Raw genomic sequence first — 19,868 nt, forward strand, 5'->3', positions numbered from 1 at the left:
TATATATATATATATATATATATATATATATATATATATATATATATGTTCATGCTTTTTATATAGTTTCTACATATACATATCTCTCGGTGTGCTTTCTTACGACGCGCCATTCTGTCTACAGTCGATGACACATTAACTTGTCAAATTATGTGCACAATTTCAAGTAAAATATTTTCTTTTTATTGACATTGAATGTATCTCTGAGCCGATTGCTTATTAAACATTAAAACATTAACCAATTAAATTCAAATCCACCTCATGGTTGAGGTCAGCGGTATTAGAGCGCAAATTGTAGGCAATAATTTTAAGCGAGGCAACAATTTGTGTTTCCACTTGTTGCTGTCAGAGCTCTATCTTTTCTTTGCACAAGCTTTTTTTCGATTGCAATTGCTGATTTTCGTAAATATTATGCATATAAATATACTCGACTACTTAAAATTTCCCCCAAAAATAATAGAATACAAATTTGTCAAACTCAATATATTTAAAACTCTTAGTGTTTCTTAATCCCCACAAAGCGATTATATTGTATAATTGTTGCTAAATTGTTGCATTATGTATGTATTTCTTTGTTGCGTTCGTATGAATGTTTTGCTCAAAATTAGTCAACATTTAAAATTCTCGGGCTTAACATATTTCACACCTCATCAAACAATAGCAACTGTTTAACGAAGCGTCTATGCCGTTTGATTGACGATGTCAAGTGCGATTATGTATTGTATGAATATTTGTACATATGTATGTACATTTTGTATGTATTTAGTCAATGTAGTTAGTTATGTGTTTGCCACATTAAGCACAACTGAATCATCAAGTACAACTAACTAAAGCTATTAATGGAAATGGCTAAAGAAATTCACTTAAAATTTCATACATCTTTTGCATCTGCTGTACATTTATTTGGCACATTCTCGTAATGTAGTATGTACATATGGTTGGGCAAATAAATGTTTATATTATTTTCTTTCATTCCCATATAAATAATAATCTAGGTATAAAGTCTGTATGTTTATACAAATGTTCCAACGTAAAAGCCACAATGAATTTTTCTTTTGCGCCTTTTATTAATTTTTAAGTAATGCAAGGTTAGTTGTTTAAATTTAATAGCGCCATAAATTTTGTTCCAATATAGAGAAAAAATATTTTTTCTAAAACTTAAAAGATTGTCTGCTATGAATAGTTTCTATCCGTAAAGCTTATGAGAAATGGAAAAACACATTAAACTGAGTTTTTCGGAAGTGAAGTGTACACAATTTTGAGAGTCAAACACCGCTGCTTATCACGTAGTTTTTAGAAACGTTATAGTAAGTTGGGTTTCACCCGACCGTAGACTTCTTTTCTTCTTTTTGTTTGACTTTCTTAAGTTAGATTCAGATCTAATGCTAAAAGCTAGTGACCAGAATATTTGTTTAGAGTTTTTCAAAACAAATTTGTAGCTATTTGCTTCCAAATCAAAACCTCATTTCCTCGATATTTTGTTGCATTTCTACATAACATGTTGTTGGTTGACATATAAACTATTCGTTCATTGAACTTTTGACCATTTTCGAAAGACATCATTTAGACCCCTAAAACACATTTTGTACGATTAAAAATAGAAAGTATTTAAAATTCATGTATGTATGTTTATACATATGTATGTATATGTGGTTTGTTGTAGCACTCAAACGGTCGGCCTGCTCCTCACCATAAAGTTGGGTGTGTTTGCTCTATTGCAGTGGAGTACTGGGGACTGCTGTCTCGTAATGCCGCATGTTGACACACAAGCAGGGCGGCAAACACACGCCCGCCATGCAATATCTAATAGGCTATTAGTACGTATAACAACAAAAAAAAAGACACGCTGTTTTAGTCGTAGCACATTTGGTCTGGCCAAGAAACAGTCTCAAAACACTGTGTGACTATAAATAGTAGAAATGAAATACGCACACTCTTTTTGACTATTCCTTTTTGATTTTATTCCTTTAAAAGTTGAAGCGTTCCTTAAATGAAATGCCACGCTGCAGAGGCTTATTATTTATGGTAAACGCATATACTTTTAAAAAGTAATTAGAAGCGCAATGAAATATGCCACCTGGTTATCGATAGTATTCCGTTTGGCGCAATATGAAATTTATTTCAAGATCATTTAGTAATTTTTATAAAAGCATCTTTGAAATACCGACCGATAGAGCTAAGTTGAATTCCCATTTCATTACCAACTGATACCCAACATACAATCGTAGATGCAGGTGTACATACATTAGGGTGAAACACTTCATACAAAAAAAAATTCGATTATTTCTTCCATCGGAAATATAAAATTTATTATATTTTAAGACCTGCGCCAAATTATTTCGAACAAATATTTAGGTTTACGTAAGCTGGACCGATATGAAAATAGCTTAAAAATCTATTTTTTTTTTATAAATAAAATTAGTTATTAAAATTTTTTTTCCTAAAAAATCGCCTCAGATGATAGAAGAGGGTAAAATCGGTCTAGCTCAAGTAAATCTCAATAGTTTTCCGAAAAATTTTGACGGAAGTCTCAAATACAATAAATTCTATATTTTCGATTTTATAGTACCACCTTTTTGTTAGGCGTGTGATGCATTTCTAAAGTCCAGTGGAAAACCGCAACTTTTTTTTTATTTGGTGATGCACTCTAATGTATATATATATACATACATATAAAAGCATACAGAAGGTGTTGTCGTCGAAAATGTTGCTTAAAATGCACAGGCTTGTTCACATCTTGAACGTTCAACAACTAACGAAATTATAATTAAAAATAAATTTCGCGGCAGGAAAAGTCAGGTGAAAAACGCTTGTCCATTATTTTGACGTCGGCACAATATTTTTTTGCATATTTTTTAATTTGAAGGTAATTGTTTCTGTCTATTTTGTCTAGAAGACTTTCCCCATTTTGAATTTATGGCCAACTCGTTTCTATTTTAGGTGAATGTAATTTCATCATCATCTAAATTTACGGTCAGATATAAGCCCCAAATAGAAAGAAGCTTAGAAATGCAATTATTCAAACTCATAAAAATGTAGTTAATAGAACTTATTCTTCTCGTTTGGCGCTGAAACGGCGTAGGCCAAAAAAGCAACCAATTGAAAATGCCAAGTGAAATCAAGTTCTTCTCCATTAGGTCTTTCCATCACAAAGAAGGTTTTCCTCTTCCTCTGCAACTGCGGGATCCACGTTGAAAACTCTCAGAGACATGCCCAAGCGGCGCTGCATTTGCGTTCCATCGTCCGCCCTATTAGCCGTTGCCAACTCGCAAAGGCCCGTAAATATTCCGCAGGATTTTTCTCTCGAACACACCAACAGCCGCCTCATCGGTTGTTGGTATTGTCCATGCTTTTTCGCCATATACCAGCACGAGCATGATGAGTGACCTACATATATAGTGTGTGTGTTCTTTTTTGTACGTCAGTCCAAAGTAGAAATTTTTGGCAAAAGGGATTCTTCGTTAGATTTCGAGGTTGACATTTTATTGGTGTTAATGCTGGTATCCAAATAAACGAAGTCTTTTTTTTCGAAATTATGACAGACAACTGTGACGTGAGTGCCGAGTTGCGAATGCGCTAACTGTTTGATGACAGGAGATATTTCGTCTTTCCTTCCATATCCAACTCAGAAAAGGTGGTACAAAAGGTGCGGTTGTTGACACCGATGATGTCGATACCATCGGTAATCAACTTTTATGGGCTCTTTTTAGCATTTTATTAAAGGTGTCTCACAATAGAGAGTCGCCCTGTCTGAAACACCGTTTGGTATCTCCTTGACTCACGGAGATTGCTTAACGCCATTTTATACAGCCGTATTAGTTTCGTGGAGAATTAAGACACCGCGTCATAAAGGAAACTTCCTTTCACGCTGTCGAAAGGCTCTTTGAAATCCACAAATATCTAGCGTATGTCGATCCTGTTCTCGCGGGTCTTTCCCATCCACTGGGAGATCGGATTCATCTTCTTTACTACGTTTTGAGTGGTGCTACCATTTAAGAGGTTGGAAAAGTTTTCCTCCATAATTTAAGTTATGGTTGTTCTTGGTGTTGAAAGCTTCCGTAAGTCGCCTAACTCTCTGATAAAATTGTCGGCCGTTTTTCCTAACGGCCAACATTTCAAGCTTTTGGCACTCACGCATTTCGGTCTCTCTCTTTTTATTGCGGCAAATACGTCTCGCTTCCCTTTCAGTTCCTTATATCGATCCAACAAAGTTCTCGTTGCGTCCAATCGCAGTTGTAGCAGCATCTTTTTTCTCTATAGCTTTGTGATTGTTTCTCATCGTACCGGTTGTTCTTTCGGGCTCTCTGTGGTTCCACTCCTCGCATAAGTCCTTCCGTTGCTCGACGGAAATTTTTCTGCTGATCTGAATCAGTGTTTGGTCGGCGGAGTGTACGCATATCCAAAACACTGGAAGTGTTCTTTCCTTCTATCACAACATGAGGATCGATTAATTTCTCAAAGATCTCGCTTTGATGCGGATTATGGCGATACGCTTGTCCACTGGGTTTGAACGAAAGTACTCTGCGACGGTGTCTCTCTCCCAACCACAAAGCCCCGCGTGTTTGTTGCCTTGCCCCATCTATCGCATTTTTTGGATAGCGGTGATGTCAGCCTTTGTCTTCTCAAGGACATCAACCAGCCAAGCAGAGGTATCTTCCTCATTAAGTTTAAGTTTACAGTGAAAATGAAAAGGATCGGGTCACTATAACCTATAGCTTGTTGAGATATAAGGTTTTATTTTAAAACTGCTTCATTTAGATAGTTGAAACCGTGAAATTCCGTGAACTATTTATTAATCAGACATGCAGGAGTGTACAAATTCGAAATTGCGATCATCCATAGCTATTTAAATTTTCTTTATCGTTTTTTCTTATTTCTTTTCCTCGTGCAAGAAAATTACTTTCAATTTACTAAATACACATATATGCATATATATATATATGGGGCATTCCATGTCAAATCGACCAATGGTTGGAATCAACCATTTTTGGTTTGGATGAATTTTGATCAGAACTCTTCTTTTATCGTGTAACGAAGTTCTGCCAAAGGAATGACATTTTTTTTCGAGTTTCAAAATTTCACGATTTCCTGGATTTTAATATCTCAAAAACGAGTATAGTTACAAAAGTGGTTCTGGTCCCTTTAAAGGTGATATTTGCGACTATATAAAAAAATGTATTTAAAAAAATCTAAAAATGAAAATTCGTAAAAGCAAAACTTGTATAAATGATTTACTCTTAACAGAACTTTCAAGGTGCTTTTTTCAGACACGCATTTTTGATTTGCGAAAAAAAAAATTCTATATTACAAAATCTTAATTACTAATAACATTAAATTAAATAAATTCATGTAACGAAGTTCTGTCAAAGGAAAACATAACTTTTTTCGTAAGTTCTAAATTTCACAATTTCCCGGATATTGCAAGCTTGTTTTTTTGATATCTCAAAAACTATTATAGTTACAAAAGTGGTTCTGGTCCCTTTAAAGGTGATATTTGCGACTATATAAAAAAATGTATTTAAAAAAATCTAAAAATAAAAATTTCGTAAAAACAAAAATTCGTATAAATCTTTTACTCTTAACAGAACTTTCAAGGTGCTTTTTTCAGACACGAATTTTTGATTTGTGAAAAAAAAAATTCTATATTGCAAAATCTTAATTACAAATAAGATTAAATTAAATAAATTCTTGTAACGAAGTTCTTTCAAAGGAAAACATAACTTTTTTCGTAAGTTCTAAATTTCACAACTTCCCGGATATTGCAAGCTTATTTTTTTAATATCTCAAAAACTATTATAGTTACAAAAGTGGTTCTGGTGCCTTTAAAGGTGATATTTGTGACTATATAAAAAAATTTATTTAAAAAATAAATAAAAATCGTTAAAGCAAAAACTTGTATAACATTTTTTAATCTTAAAATTTTCAAGGTGTGAGAGAAAAAACAGTTATATCGCGAACTCTTAATTAAAAATAAATTTAAATTAAATACAAAATTTTTAGCATACCTTTATTTAGAGTTTTTATTTTTTTGTTAAAGTTCAAAAATTCAATCTTCGAAAACACCTTGAAAATTTCAAGATCTTTTAAGAACAGTTGGAGATATTGTAAAAAAAAAAAAAATAAGTCAAAAATGTTTATGGGTTTTTGCTTTTAATATTTTTTTTTATTTCAAAATTCTTAATTTTTTTATTTATTTTTCGAATCATTTTGTTTTAAATTTTTCTTTAAAGCTCTAAATATCACCAAAGAGACCAGAACAATTTTTTGAAACTTAATAGTTTTTTATATAGGTGTTAAAAAAATAAACTTGCAAATTCCCGATAATAGTAAAATTTAGAATTTTTCTAAATTTGAATTTTTTTTCGTTTGACAGAACTTTGTTATATAAAAAAAGAAAAGTTCTGACCAAAATTCATCCCCAAGAAAAATGTTTGATTTCAACCATTGGTCGATTACACATGGATTGACCCATCTGTACATTTCCCCAATTCACATTTCTGTTTATGTCTTTTATTTTAAGCTAAAGTAAATTGAGGAAGAACAACAAAAAAAATATTCAAACACTTTCTTTTACGGTCAATGTGCCGCGCGCGTTCCTATTTGTACATGCTACATGAATTTTCCGCATTTGCGGCATTTTCAATTTACATACAGGCCATGCAGCTGTACACACACCACCCCCCAAAACGCAGCGGTGGCAATATATATATTGCGACGATTACATTGATGCTTATGTAGGATGCGCCCGTGATCACAAGCTTTCATTCGCTGTTTGGGAAAGCTACATCTCTCTGTTCTCTCTATTCTCTCTCTTCTCTCGCTCTCTCTTCTCTCTCTCTCTCTCATTATCGAACGCTTTTCCCGTATCGCTGCTGTTGCACTCATTTTCCTTAGCATTGTGGGTGCTTGTGGGGCGCTCTGAGCAAGTATTTCGGCAAATGAATCTGAAAACTTAAAAATAAAAGATTTGAAAAATATCGCTTTAACATTTAATTTCAAATAAAGTGCTACGTTATGATTTCAAGAATTTAGTTTCATTTTAGACGTTTAGAAGTTCGCTTATCGAAGCAATCACTAGTACAAAGAATAAAATTTATTCGCTCGTAGAAGAAAATTAAATAAAAAAATCTAAATATTGAAATTCTAAAGAATATAAATTTTGGTTTGTTAAGCGTTTTTTTTTTTTGTTTTTGCGATTGCCTATTGCATTTTTATTATCATAAATCGATTGTAATAAAAAACGATTTTGTGGTCTCGCAGAAATTCGAGATAACATGTGATCGTATTGGATGTTGGAAGATCTGTTATAAATTTACAAGAAAATTCTTTTGTGGTTTTGGGCAGAAGTTATTAAAAATATCAACAATAATATCGGCTGACAAGGCGCACAATGCAACGCAGCTGCTACAAGTAACTCGTACAACTTTGCTGGATAAAATTTCGTTGCGTGTTTTGTTTTAACCGCGATTTTTTGAACTTTGTATTTATTTCGTTTTTTTGTGTGTGTGTGTTTTCTTTATTCTCACTTCTCTGCCCTCTCTCCCCACTGACGCCATAAGCATGTCACAGTCGATGACAGTTGAAATATTTATAACCTCCAAAGTGTATTACTTTGCTTGCTTGCTTGCGGTGTATGTCAGTTTGTTGTTTACAGATATTTGTAAATGCCTTTTTTGGTGTTGGTCTCTCGAGACGACCGAGGCAGCATAGCAGCGCATCTATCTGCTCTAACTACTATAATTTTGCTACCATTTTTGTACATTTTTGGATTTTTTACAAATAGCTTAATTGCAAGTCGCTCAAACGCCGCTGGGGAGATAAACAAACTGACTGACATTCGCACTGACGGACAAACGTTTGAGGCCATAAATGAAGACTTGAAAAATTATTTGCAATTTTTTTATTACTCGTTCTTTTTTGCACTCAATTTTATTTTCTTTTTTGTTTTTGTATCTTCAATTTGAATTTACTTGCCGCAAAATGATGTCATTTCGTTGCTTCTGAAAAGTTTTAGTTAGAATTTAGCTTTTGTTGGGGCAACAATTCGTGCTGTGTTTTATTAAAACAAAAATAAGTCAAGCATTCAGAACGTCTAACATTTTTTTAACACAAATTTTTTGTGTTGCACTCACCGGCTTTTCTTTGCGCGTTGACAAATGTCGTAGCGTCTTTCGTTTTTTTTTTTCGGTTAAATTGTTGTGGTTTTTTTTTTAAATTATTTCGCAGCTGACACGATTTGAAAGTGTGACGAAATAAATTATTTTTAAACACCGGGAAAGCTTAGCAGCTGGCATTGCGTTTGTGTTGAGAAAATTCACGTTCATCTAATAAAATGTTGCATTAAGGTGCAGAAATCATCTTAGAATTAGTGCGCGCAGCTGTTTTCAAAACATTATTTTTTTTTGTTTTAACAAAATTTCGTAATTGCGGTCGTGTGCTGGCGCTCCATAAAAAAAAAGACATAAAATTTTGTAGGTTTTTATATTCCGCGCGTTTATTAAGTAGGTTTATTGCGTAGACATTTTTAATTGAAGAAAGTGTGATTTACTTGAACACGTCTTGCTTTAAAAAAAAAGTGCTACAGTGGTAGTGGTTCGTTTTTTTTTCAAATGTTTGTATTATTTTTTTTTTAGTTTTTGGTATATATTTTTAGGAATTTGGGTGTGTTATTTTATTTGCTAATAACCCCAAAAGCAACGAATAATTATGTCGAAACCAGTGAACAATTAAAAAAACTGCGTTGGTGCAACAAAAAATTATTTGTTTTCATGAAATTACAAAATTATAAATAAATTGCTTTGTTAACAGAGCAGTTTTCTTTAGTTTTCTGAAATTATCGATTCAATTATGAGTCTTGTGAGCTGCAGGGCTTTTAAATTCTGTAAATTTGGAACGAATTGGTGTCATCATTCCTTGTCAAATTTGATTTAGGTTTAGGGTTTCGGCGTTGTGTCTTCTTCAGTGTTATAAATCGCTTTGTGCACTTTTTCTTTCGCGCATTTTAGATTTTACGTGCAATAAATTATTTTTGTAGGTATAAAATCCCATATTTTTAGAGTCATCAGGGAACCCATGCGACCAAAATCAGGTTGCCTACAACAAGCTTCACTTCAAATATAGTTAGATAGTACAAAAGAATATTTTCTTTCGAATTGTTTTCTTTAGTAGTGAAGCCTTTTTTCTTTACTTACTTAAATTTTCTTGGTGGTGTTGTTATTTAACGCTAAAAGTGTTCTTAACGTGCTTCGCCCTACGGTCATCTTGAAGAAAAGGGCACTAACAGCCTAAGGCAATAGAGCACCTGGCACGAGGGCTCCAAATAGTCCTTTATGATATCAATGTATCCAGAAGCGTTTACATTTCCATTAATGAATACCAATTCACTAACACCAAAGTATATACAATTTGGACTCTCACAAACTTATATCCCAGAATCTGGTTGTGCGCTGGGTTTGAATACTGCCACATAAAACACGAAACGCAAAAGATGTGGCTCTCTTTTGATAAAGAAAGGCAAAAGTTTTGAAGTACTATGCAACGTGGTAGCCGCTGTTGGTATCAGAGGAAGATGAAGGCCTCCTCTGTGAGTGAGAACAATTGGCTTCATTTGACATTCTCAAACGGCGCCAGTTGGCACAGAAGAAAAACGTTCGTTCGATTTTCAAAAATGAGGTGTCACATGAAAGGCCTCGTTCTTCGGGTCTGCAACATAGCATTGGTTCCATGAAAGGAGTTGCCACATGTTAGAAAATCGAATCCAAAATTTCTCTGCCGCAGATGTTTGCGTTAAATATTTAACACCGGGTCATAAAGTCTATATCGTTCGTTCGATTTTAAAATATAAGGTGTCAAATGAAAGGGAATAGAGTGTAGATATGATATGATTTTAGTTTTTAAATAACAATATCGATATCAAAATCGTTAAAAATATCGTAACAATATCGATAAAAGTATCGATTATTATATCGATAAAAATTTCGATAACAAAATGAATAAAAATATCGATAGCAAAACCGATAAAAATATCAATTATTGTATCGATAAGTTCCGAGAAATCTCTAAAATCCCAAAATTAGTTCCCAGATTGAGTCTCTGTGTCTCTATCTATATCCTTTTCTCTATAATTACCATTATTTTAATCTTCCTTCCTCTATCTTCATCTTTACTTTTATCGGTATCGGTATCGGGATCTTTGTTTTTCTTTTATGTTTATCATTTTCTTCATCTACATATTCCCCTTCAGCTTTGTTTAAATTTACCTTGGTCTTCATTTTTGTCTAACCTTTTATTAGCAAATTTTTGTTAAATTAATACCAAGTGCATACACTCAAGAAGCACTTGTTTCAGCCCCAACCATTTCCGTTGCACCGTTTCCGTGTGCAATTTCCATTGAATTTGCCAATTTACTCCCAACCAACCGACCGCCGCTAAAGAAGTTTCACTTCAAAAAAAAAAAAACAGATAAATCGGTTTTATTTTACATATTTCTGCTCTATAGTAGCATTTGCTGGTAGACAGAAATCATGAACGCAATTACAATATGACAGCTAGAAATAGGTATAGCTTTAATTTAAAAATCAATAAGGCAAAATCAGTTCGAAGTATCTTAGATTAAAAGTAAAACAGTAAAGGCGAACATTCTTTGTTCGGATCAAATTGATTTTGATTTTCTGTCCGTACGACTTGATGATTCGGGTTGCCGCGTTTTCCTTTTTATGCGTTTTCAAAGAATTGCATGTATTATTTGCCCTAAAAATCGTTTGTAGGCAACAATATCATCAGCTGCTTGCTTCACAACAAAATAGAATGTGCCGAACTGAACGGTGAACCGTACTTCAGCACTTTCTCCGGCAAAACCGAGCAAATAAAAAGTTGTCCGGACACGTACGGTGAATCCGCCTTAAAACTCCAACATGTAAAACCGACTGTCTTGGGGAATGAGAATACACGATGCGCTGAATAGTCAGTCTGATTACAAATATAGACCATTATAGTCGAGAATCAAACAACACCTTCGTCAACTCTTGCCCTTTAATCGACCTTACGCTACACCTTTTCCAATAGTACTTCAGAAAGCGTCAAATGTACTTCAGAAAACGTAAAATGTTTTTCACAATAGTCAGTTGTAAAATAAAGCGGTGATTTTTTGTTAAATACTTGCAAGGTTTTCAAATTTAAATTTTTTTTTGTTATTTTTTCAAAAAAAAAAAAGGTTCATGCTTTAACCAAAACCATATACATTAGGGCTGTGCGATTAATTGATTACTCAAAATTTTAATTAATCATAAAGTAAATAACTCAATTATTCGATTAATAAGAAATTATGATTACTCAAAAGTTCAGTAAAATAGCCTAGTAATCAAGATTTTTGATTAGCCAAAAACAAAAATATTTGAGTAAAATGCTTTATGATTAATCAACATTTCGAGTAAAATGAGTAATCAACATTTCAACTCTTTACATATGTATGTATAAAGTAGTTAAAGTTCCTTGATACTTTGAAAACAACGTTTCTGTTTTCAAAAATTAAAACAAAAAATTTTTTTCATATACAGAATGTAAAAAAAGAAAATAAGGATTTTCCAAAGCAAACTCTATTAACGAGCAAAATAATTTTTTTTTTTGAGTAATCATATTTCAAGTAACTCGATTAATCATCGTTTTGAGTAATCGAAATCTTGATTACTCGAGTAATTGATTAACCAAATAATTGATTATCCAACTTGCTCGAGTAATCGAATAATCGCACAGCCCTAATATACATAAATGAAACTTTCAAACTTTATACAGAGCTTAGAGAAATTTACCAAATTTTCATTAAAATTTTGAGCTTTAATTTGGATTTTTTTAGAATTTTTTTGGGTATCCAGTTTTGTAAATATAATAGTTTTAGTATAATGAAAAGCAAGTCTTAAGAGACTGCAAAATCGCGTTGATTTTTAATAAATATATATTTTTTTTTGGTGGCGGCTTTTGCGATTTTTTTCTATAACAAGTGCAATTTATAAAAACGCATTGACTTTTTTTTTAATTTTCTTATGGCGATTTCGTTTCTACAAAAAATGTTGCCTTCTCATCGCTTTCTGCTTAGTGTTTGTGCGTAGAGGCCAAAGAGAAGGTTGCATTTTTCGGTAGAAACGAAATCGGCATTAGCAAACGGTCTTGCGCGTCTATCTATCAACAATCAGTTATCAATATCAATCTAATCCATTTGATTTCAATGTCATACGTTTTTTTTTTCTATCCAACATTTTTTGTCGATGCTATCTACATGTGTTCTTTCAAAATAAAAGTTGCACCTACATTGTATGTACTAACTATACCAGCCACCCTTCCGGCTAAATTTAAGGCTCAACACTTGAACTTTATAGCAGCATGCATGCGTATAATTATACTCATGCAATCACACACTTTTTTTCCTCGCGCATTTTCTTCCTCATCTGTGTTGCGTATTTTTAGTTTTCAAAAAATTTACTTAACACTGCGTGGGTGATTCAGCTGCCAGCCGCTGCGGCTAATGGAATAAAGCAAAATGACTTTCTTATCTGCTTTTATTATTTCAAAGAAAGCATTTTCTCTTTAACACTTGCGCTATCTGCTTATTTCTTCTTTTTGTTTCCTGGTCACAGTGAGCTCTTGTGCTCTTGCATGTACATATGTATGTGGGGGTGGGGGTGTGTGTGTGTGGTCTTTCAAAATCGGAAGCAACAACGCAATTTTCTCAACAAATGTGCGATTTAAGTTTTGTTTTATTTTATTTATTTGCTTTATTGTGATGGATATCTCTTTTCTGACGTCAGTTGTGACCGGGTGATCCTCGGCGCTTTTTCACGGTTGTTTGGAAATTTGTTTCGTTTGCCAGCTTAGTTGTTGTCCATTTATTATCTATCATTAATCTTATTTTTTGTTACTTGTTCGGTTTTATTTCATCCATTTTTCTTCTTTAAACTAAAATAGAAATAGTGAAATGTTTTAATAGAGTATACAAAATTGTATTTTTCGTAAAATGTTAGTTCATCACATTAAATATGGTGGCTCAGAAATAGTGTTACCGCATGCTATAAGGAAGAGATTTTCTGTGCTATTAGACTTCTTGCTGTCAGAAAAAACAACATAGTGGAATAGTATTTTTATGATTGAGCTCCATACATCGTAAAAAATTTTACTTCGCTTCGTTACAACTCGATTGCATTCTGGTATAAGGTTTAATTTTCGGTTAATCAGTAATTCTGATTTAGTGTATTGGCTCTAAATAAATTCCCTTGATGCATAATTACTGTGTCTGTGCTAGAACTTATTGGGCAATGCTTGGCTAGATCTGGGCTCCGGAAATACATTTATGCCTATTCTGGTATCCGGCAGATGCCATTCACACGTTCATCGTTTTTTGAAAAAGACCTTTTCTAACTTCTATCCTGCCAAAAATGCTTTAAAACAACTGTGTTAAGAGTTTGTCTCTCAGGTAAATGTGAATGTGTTTGTTTTCCAATCCAGATCGAATGACTGAAAAGATAAATATGAAATAAAAGCAATTCTATGGCGTTTTCTTTTCTACCGAAAAAGATTATCTTCTGCAGTGGAAGAGAAAGGAAAGGACATTAAGAGTTCACGTCCCTTTTCGGACCAAAAACGTTTTTTACAGGTCCACGTGACTCGCATGGTTTCACTGAGAGTTTTGTCTAGATGATAATTCCAACTTAGTACATTACCGAGAGTAATTCCATCTTTTTTTGATTTCGTCTAAGTATTCAAACGTTGCTCTTCCAAGGTTAACTGAAGTAGAAGCCTAAGCACAAAATAAAAATCACTAAAAAAAAAAGGGTTCAGTCTAGGATGCTTAAAGCAGGAACCCCTCTTAATTCATATCAAATTGGACGACCTGCCGAGAGATCCCCAAAAAAAAACTAAAAAAATGTATAGTTCCAACTATCCTACACAAACGAGCCATATGTAGGGATATTTAACCCCGGTGAATTTCTTCCATACTGCGAAGAGCTCCCACAAGGGAGCAGCAAGGACTATACAGCAGCTTTGTGGACGTCTTCAAAAAGAAGAGCAGAAGTATATGGCATACAACTCAGAGGGCTCCTTTTTGCTACCATGGGGCGAGTTCGCTCTGCCTTTCAGGCATGCTGTTGTTAGGTCTGGCCTTCACAATCGGGTTTACCTCATTTGGGTACCGGAACACAGTTGGGAATGAATTGGCAAATATTCACGCCATAGAAAAGCCTGCACAGGGTTTCCTAAGCCGAGGAACCTTAGGTGAAATTACTGTATTTGGATGGAGAAGAAAGCGCAAATTGGACAAGTACAGAACCTAACAGAAAGGCTGACTTAGCCTTATCCTGAAAATATCAACAAAGAAGACCAAATTCAAGAAATAGCATGACGAATTATGTACCACTATGAAGCACTTGCTAGGCCCGGCTTTCGCTTCCTAGGGTCACCAAATCTAATGGCATTCAGGCAAACTAGTTCGCGACGTTCCTTTACAATACTTAGATGAAAGAAGACCTCAATTCTTGAGTCTTAACTCTTAAATTCAGTATATGAAAAAAAACTTGTTTGGAGGAAAATGTTATCAATAGCTTTACTTTATAATACGTACAATCGCCTTTGCCCGGGATCAATGACAGGTGTAGCCATATGGTTAGAAGGCCGGATTACGACAAGGTTGAGCCCTGGAGCTTGCTCAAGTCAGTGCAACATCCAGAAAAATAATTTCTAATAGCGATCGCTTCGTGGCAGACAATCTTCCAAATGTATTTATGTACATTAGGGTGGTAAAAACAAAACACGAAAAATGCTCTCGTCCCTTAGGATTGTTCTATAGCGGAAAAATATACCTCTGCTTTTTATTTTAAAATCAAAAGCGTTATTTGTGGTTTTGGGGGACCTATAAAAAATAGTTCATATTAAAAAACTGGTAAATAAACAATTGGGTATAATTATTAGAAGTCTCCTGGTAAGAAACAGAGCTCTCAGATCGGAAACTATTCATTTTCAATAATTCTATACCATTTCCTCGATAAATTGTTTTTTCCCCATATAAAATACATGGAAAACTTCATGGGCTTTGAGGCAGTTCTAAATATAATTAAAAAAAAATAAAAAATTGGGTATTTTTCCATTTAGAAAAATCCTAGGGGCGAGAGCTTAACATTTTAACATTTTTGGAGAAAACTTTTCACGGTAAAAGTAATTTAATTAGGGAAGCCTAGCTAACTAGAACTGTTATATACTCGTACTTTGTATTCATTTATTTCCATCTGTTGCCGCGTGCCGTCATTTGCCGTTATTAAAATTTTGGGCTGCAATATTTAAAATCTGCATAAACAAATATGCAAAAAATAAACAGATTTGCATTCTTAAACGCCCAATTTAAATATTATGGTTGTGCTGCGTTGCGTTGTGTGCGCAAATTGTACAAAGTGCAATATGCAATTTCAAAATAAAATGTTTAATTTAAAATTTTTTTTCTTAAGATTTGACGTAATTCTTTCGCAACTGAGCGCATCCTAGTTAATTGCGCTGTGGAAAAAAACAAAATTGTTCCGTGGATTCATGCCAATTTGTGTAGACCGCAATAATTCGGCGTTCTTATAGAATATTTCCAAAATAGTACTAACTCGTAACAGCTGAAAATCGTTTTGTGGTATTTTTATTGCGCCAGCCAGCCAACGACCTTTTTAACTCTGCGCGCACACAAAAAGCCTTCGCAGGTTCGCTGTAATGTCTTTTCGTTCACGTTCACGCGCCTCCCAGCCGCTAGCTGGCTCTTCGCATCGTCGTTCGCTCTCCAGTTCGCGTGCCACCTCTGCTTCGGGTGTGGGCGGCAGCGGCAGTGCCTACAACTACAATGGCAGCAATTACAATAGCAATCACCCAAATGGATATAGCTCCAGTTCGCGTCCTTTGAGCACCGGTTACTATCAGAATGGCGTTGGCGCTGGCACATCGTCGTCTTCGGCGGCATCGTCTTCCTCCTACTATCAGAGCCCGTATGCGAGCATTTATGGTTCGCGTGACAATCTCTACAGCACGGCCGGAAGTCGCGCAGCCGGTGGTGGTAGTGGTGGTGGCAGTTCCTACTATTCGAACGGTAAAAGCGCTGGAAGTGGTGGTGGTGGTGGTGGTGGTGGTGTCATTGTAATTGGCCGCTATGAATATACGTGCGCATCTAGTACTACTGCACCCGCTTATTCATCCAAAGCTGCTGCCATCAGCTCATCCACTCACGCTATGTCCTCCGCATCAGCATCAAAATCCACTAATTATACGCCACGAAAAGCTAGCTCTAGCGTTGAAAATCATCATCACCATTCACATTCACATTCACATCCACATCACCAGCAATACGAAAAATCCACAACCCATAAAAGCACTCCTTCATCCTGCTCCATATCCACCAGCTCTCATCACCATCATCTAGCATCTAAGCATACGCAGCAAATAAATTCTAGGCATACTTCGCTATCGCCAGCTGGCCGTTCAAAATGCAAATGCATTCATTGTATTCCCTCATCTTTGGCAGCATGCATGCATTGCTCTGCTTGCACAGTTGCCGCATATACCAATAATAATAAATCCTCTTTGTACAACTCCTCGAAATCCACAGCCAACGGTGGTGGCGCAGGCGGTGGGGCCAGTGGTTATGAATCGCGTTACCTTTCGAATCCCTACAGTAGCGATCGCTATATGAGTCCCTACACTAGCTACGACAATGGCGTGACTACGGCTTCGCTCAGCTTGAATATGGGTAGCGGTGCTGGCAAGTCCAACTCCTTCAAAGGTAGCTCCAGTTCATCGTATAGAAGCACGCCAAGCAGCGCACGCTCAGCGCCAAGTCTGCTGAAGACTAAATCGATCTCCAATTCGAATAGCAATTTGAACTCCTACGGCGGCAGCACCGCATCAGCATCCGGTGGTTCAATGGCGGCAGCTGTTAATAGTAGCAGTGTAGCGGCGATGGCGGCATTAGTTGGACGTAGTAATTCCTTGCGCGAACAGGAACGCAAGTCGCGTAATCGTTCACGTTCACGCAGTGCAGCGCAACGTTCGTTGAGCGCATCTTCGGAGAAGAGTGAAGGTTATGAAGTACGTTGTGTGTGTGTATGTTAGAAAAGATCACCTAAGAGTTGTTGTTGCTATTATTATATTCTTAAATTAATTATCACAATTGTTAGGCAATTGTATTAGCGCAGTGTTTGACTTAAATTTTAATTTTAAAATTGTTTCTTTTCTTCTTCTTATTCTTCCAGAGTGGCGGTGAACGTGCCGCTTCGCGTTCACGTTTAGGCAGTACCACCACCTCCAGCTCGAACTCCGCGACAGATGAAAATAAAGCACGTGATAAGTCAGAGAATGGCGAAGCCATCGACTACAAGGCTCTATGGGAGGCTGCAAAGTAAGTATTGTTAGGAGTGATAAGCGGGAAAATCAACACAAAGGGCCTATTTCTCTTTAACTTATATATGTTACAGAAAGTCGAATTGTGTCTAGTTAATCGTATGATTTAACCCTTTTAGGACTGTGAGCCTATATGCAGAAAACAATTACCCACATTGCTATTTTTATATTGTAAAACTTGGAACAGTAGATAAGTAACTGCTATAGATTGGGAGCGGTAGGTCTAGCTTCCGAGTAAAATATCATATACCTGTTGTTGAACTCGGCCAAAACGCTTCAGCAGCTAAAACGGCCAGGAAGAATACTTTGACTGATTATGACTAGGCTCGATCCCTCACGAAGGTCATACGAAGCTCGATTTTCAGACCGTGCTCCGTCATGCAAAGCTCAAGGCCCGCAGACCACAAGACGATCGCTAAATTGTTCACCAAAGCTGAAGCTTGTTGACTTTGGGAGCAGAGTAGCTTATGTCACTGCCAGGATGAGGCGAATACTTCATCAGATTTTCGGACCGTTGTTTAAACGCATACGGTTTATATTGCCAAATTGAGATAGTTAAGCAGGGAACATTTTTTTTAAAATAAGTGTGGGCCGCCATCTAAGCTAACAGCTGAGTGAACACACTTTGAGCCCACCAGTTGTTTGATCCCATTCTTTAACAGTTTCTTAAACGTAAACTCACTTACTATCATTCCATTAAAATGCGGTTTGATTCCAAAAGAGGTATAGCCTGCTATAGTACTGTTTAGAATTGATGTAATGACCGTGAATCCGTATTGCAGTTCCATAATAGTTAGCAACCATTAATCATAAAACATCTATCAGTTCAGGATGTCTCGATTAGGATGAGCTAAATTGAGACTTTGTTTTAGGATTTATTTTTGTGTAGAAAATGGGAACTGAGCCAAGCTTTTTCGGATGTTTTTGTTCATGTTTTAAGTTGAACAAACATTTTTCTTTGCTGCTACGTTACGTTGCATATCGCGAAAAATACAGATCGTAATTCTTGTTTCAAACAGAAAGGCTAAAAATATGTATTTAAAATTTTGATACGATTTTTCATCCAAATTATCCTACAAAAGCCGAAAGAAGTCATTAAACTCTGAATTCTCCCTGGGGAAACCAAAAAATTACATTTGCGATAGGCAAAGTTTAAACGAACCTGCGAATCTAGAAAAATCGATTTTTACTCTTTTAACGATTCTTTTCAACGTAACAAACCGAAGCTTTCTATGTAGCTGGATTAGTTTTTTCACAAACTCACTTCACAGATGAAGACATTAACAAAAAAAAAAAACTCAGTGCGTGTAGTCCCTACGCGCGGAAGAAGTGAAACTTAATCGAGGAATTGCAGAAAGAAAGAAATGTGCGATATATATACACATGTACATATTTTCTAATACACTAAATACATATTTAAATTTTTTTAACGAGCTTTAATTTTTTATTTTTTATAACAAATTGCTAAATTTAATTATTATTTTTGGCTGAGAAAACATGCATATCTACAATATTAACTAGTAGATTGTGGTAACTAAAGTAAGATATGAAAAGTTTTATTCCAATATTATTAATATTTCTAGAAAAACTGCATCAATGGTAGTCGCTCCTTTGTTGTTGGAACATTTCTACCCATAACTATTTCCAATGAAAATTTTTCTTTGAAAAATTTTATCAGTTCATGATATTCGGCCAGGGAAAAGTTGACATTGAAATCTCCTGCGAGAATTACCGGTCGATCATAACAGTCTGCTTATTTTTATATTCATCTTCATCGTCATCTTCATCTTCATCTTCATCATCGTCTTCATTTTCAACTTCATCTTCATATTCATATTCATCTTCATCTTCGTCTTCATCTTCATCTTCATCTTTTCTTTATCTTTATCTTTGTTTTTGTCTATATTCTTGTCTTTGCATTAGTCTTTCCCCGCCCAATTGGCGTTTAACGCAGCTATTCGTTTTCTGTACCCGCCATATACTACCTTTACTGTGGCGTTAAATATATATCGCAAACATATCGGGGCTGTAATAATAAAATTCGCTTCAATAATTTGGGGTTAACTTTTTAAACAGGTCGTCACCGTCTTCAAGCACCTCAAAAATATTTTTATTGTGTTTCTTTAAACCCCTTCTTTTCGCGCTTACTGTATAGTACTTTACGCATAAGACTTTTTTATAATTTAACTAAATTTGACTTTTGAAACAGGTGGCAACCCTCCTACATGTAGCTAAAAAATACAGTATATTCAAAACCATTTCTTTTAATACCCATATTGGGATAATTCATTTAACTTAATAAATAATTTGAATTTGATTTTCGTATATATGGCAACCCTTTAAACAACGAAAACTATATTGCACATCTACAGGTCAAGCCCTATCATTTGACACCTCACGTTTGAGAATCGAACGAACGATACAGATTTTATGACTTGGTGTTAAATATTTAACGCAAC

General features: G+C 35.1%; 2 protein-coding genes across 2 annotated transcripts in view; one reads left to right on the forward strand and one right to left on the reverse strand.

Annotated features, from left to right (window-relative positions):
- LOC118746939 overlaps window positions 1-19,868 on the reverse strand; it is a 59,389-nt gene that overhangs the window by 7,571 nt on the left and 31,950 nt on the right. The gene's annotated exons all lie outside the window — the stretch shown is intronic.
- Window positions 15,527-19,868, forward strand: part of LOC118746941 (uncharacterized transmembrane protein DDB_G0289901-like) — an 11,179-nt gene continuing 6,837 nt past the window's right edge. The window contains exons 1-3 of the mRNA XM_036480933.1: window positions 15,527-16,129; window positions 16,637-17,097; window positions 17,262-17,407. Of these exons, the coding sequence (XP_036336826.1) occupies window positions 15,733-16,129; window positions 16,637-17,097; window positions 17,262-17,407 (1,004 nt within the window). The 5' untranslated portion in view covers window positions 15,527-15,732. The remainder of the gene's footprint in view (window positions 16,130-16,636; window positions 17,098-17,261; window positions 17,408-19,868) is intronic.

Source organism: Rhagoletis pomonella, unplaced genomic scaffold (assembly GCF_013731165.1).
Source record: "Rhagoletis pomonella isolate Grant_MI unplaced genomic scaffold, Rhpom_1.0 Rhpom_scaffold_00011, whole genome shotgun sequence".
NCBI classification, from domain to species: Eukaryota; Metazoa; Arthropoda; class Insecta; order Diptera; family Tephritidae; genus Rhagoletis; species Rhagoletis pomonella.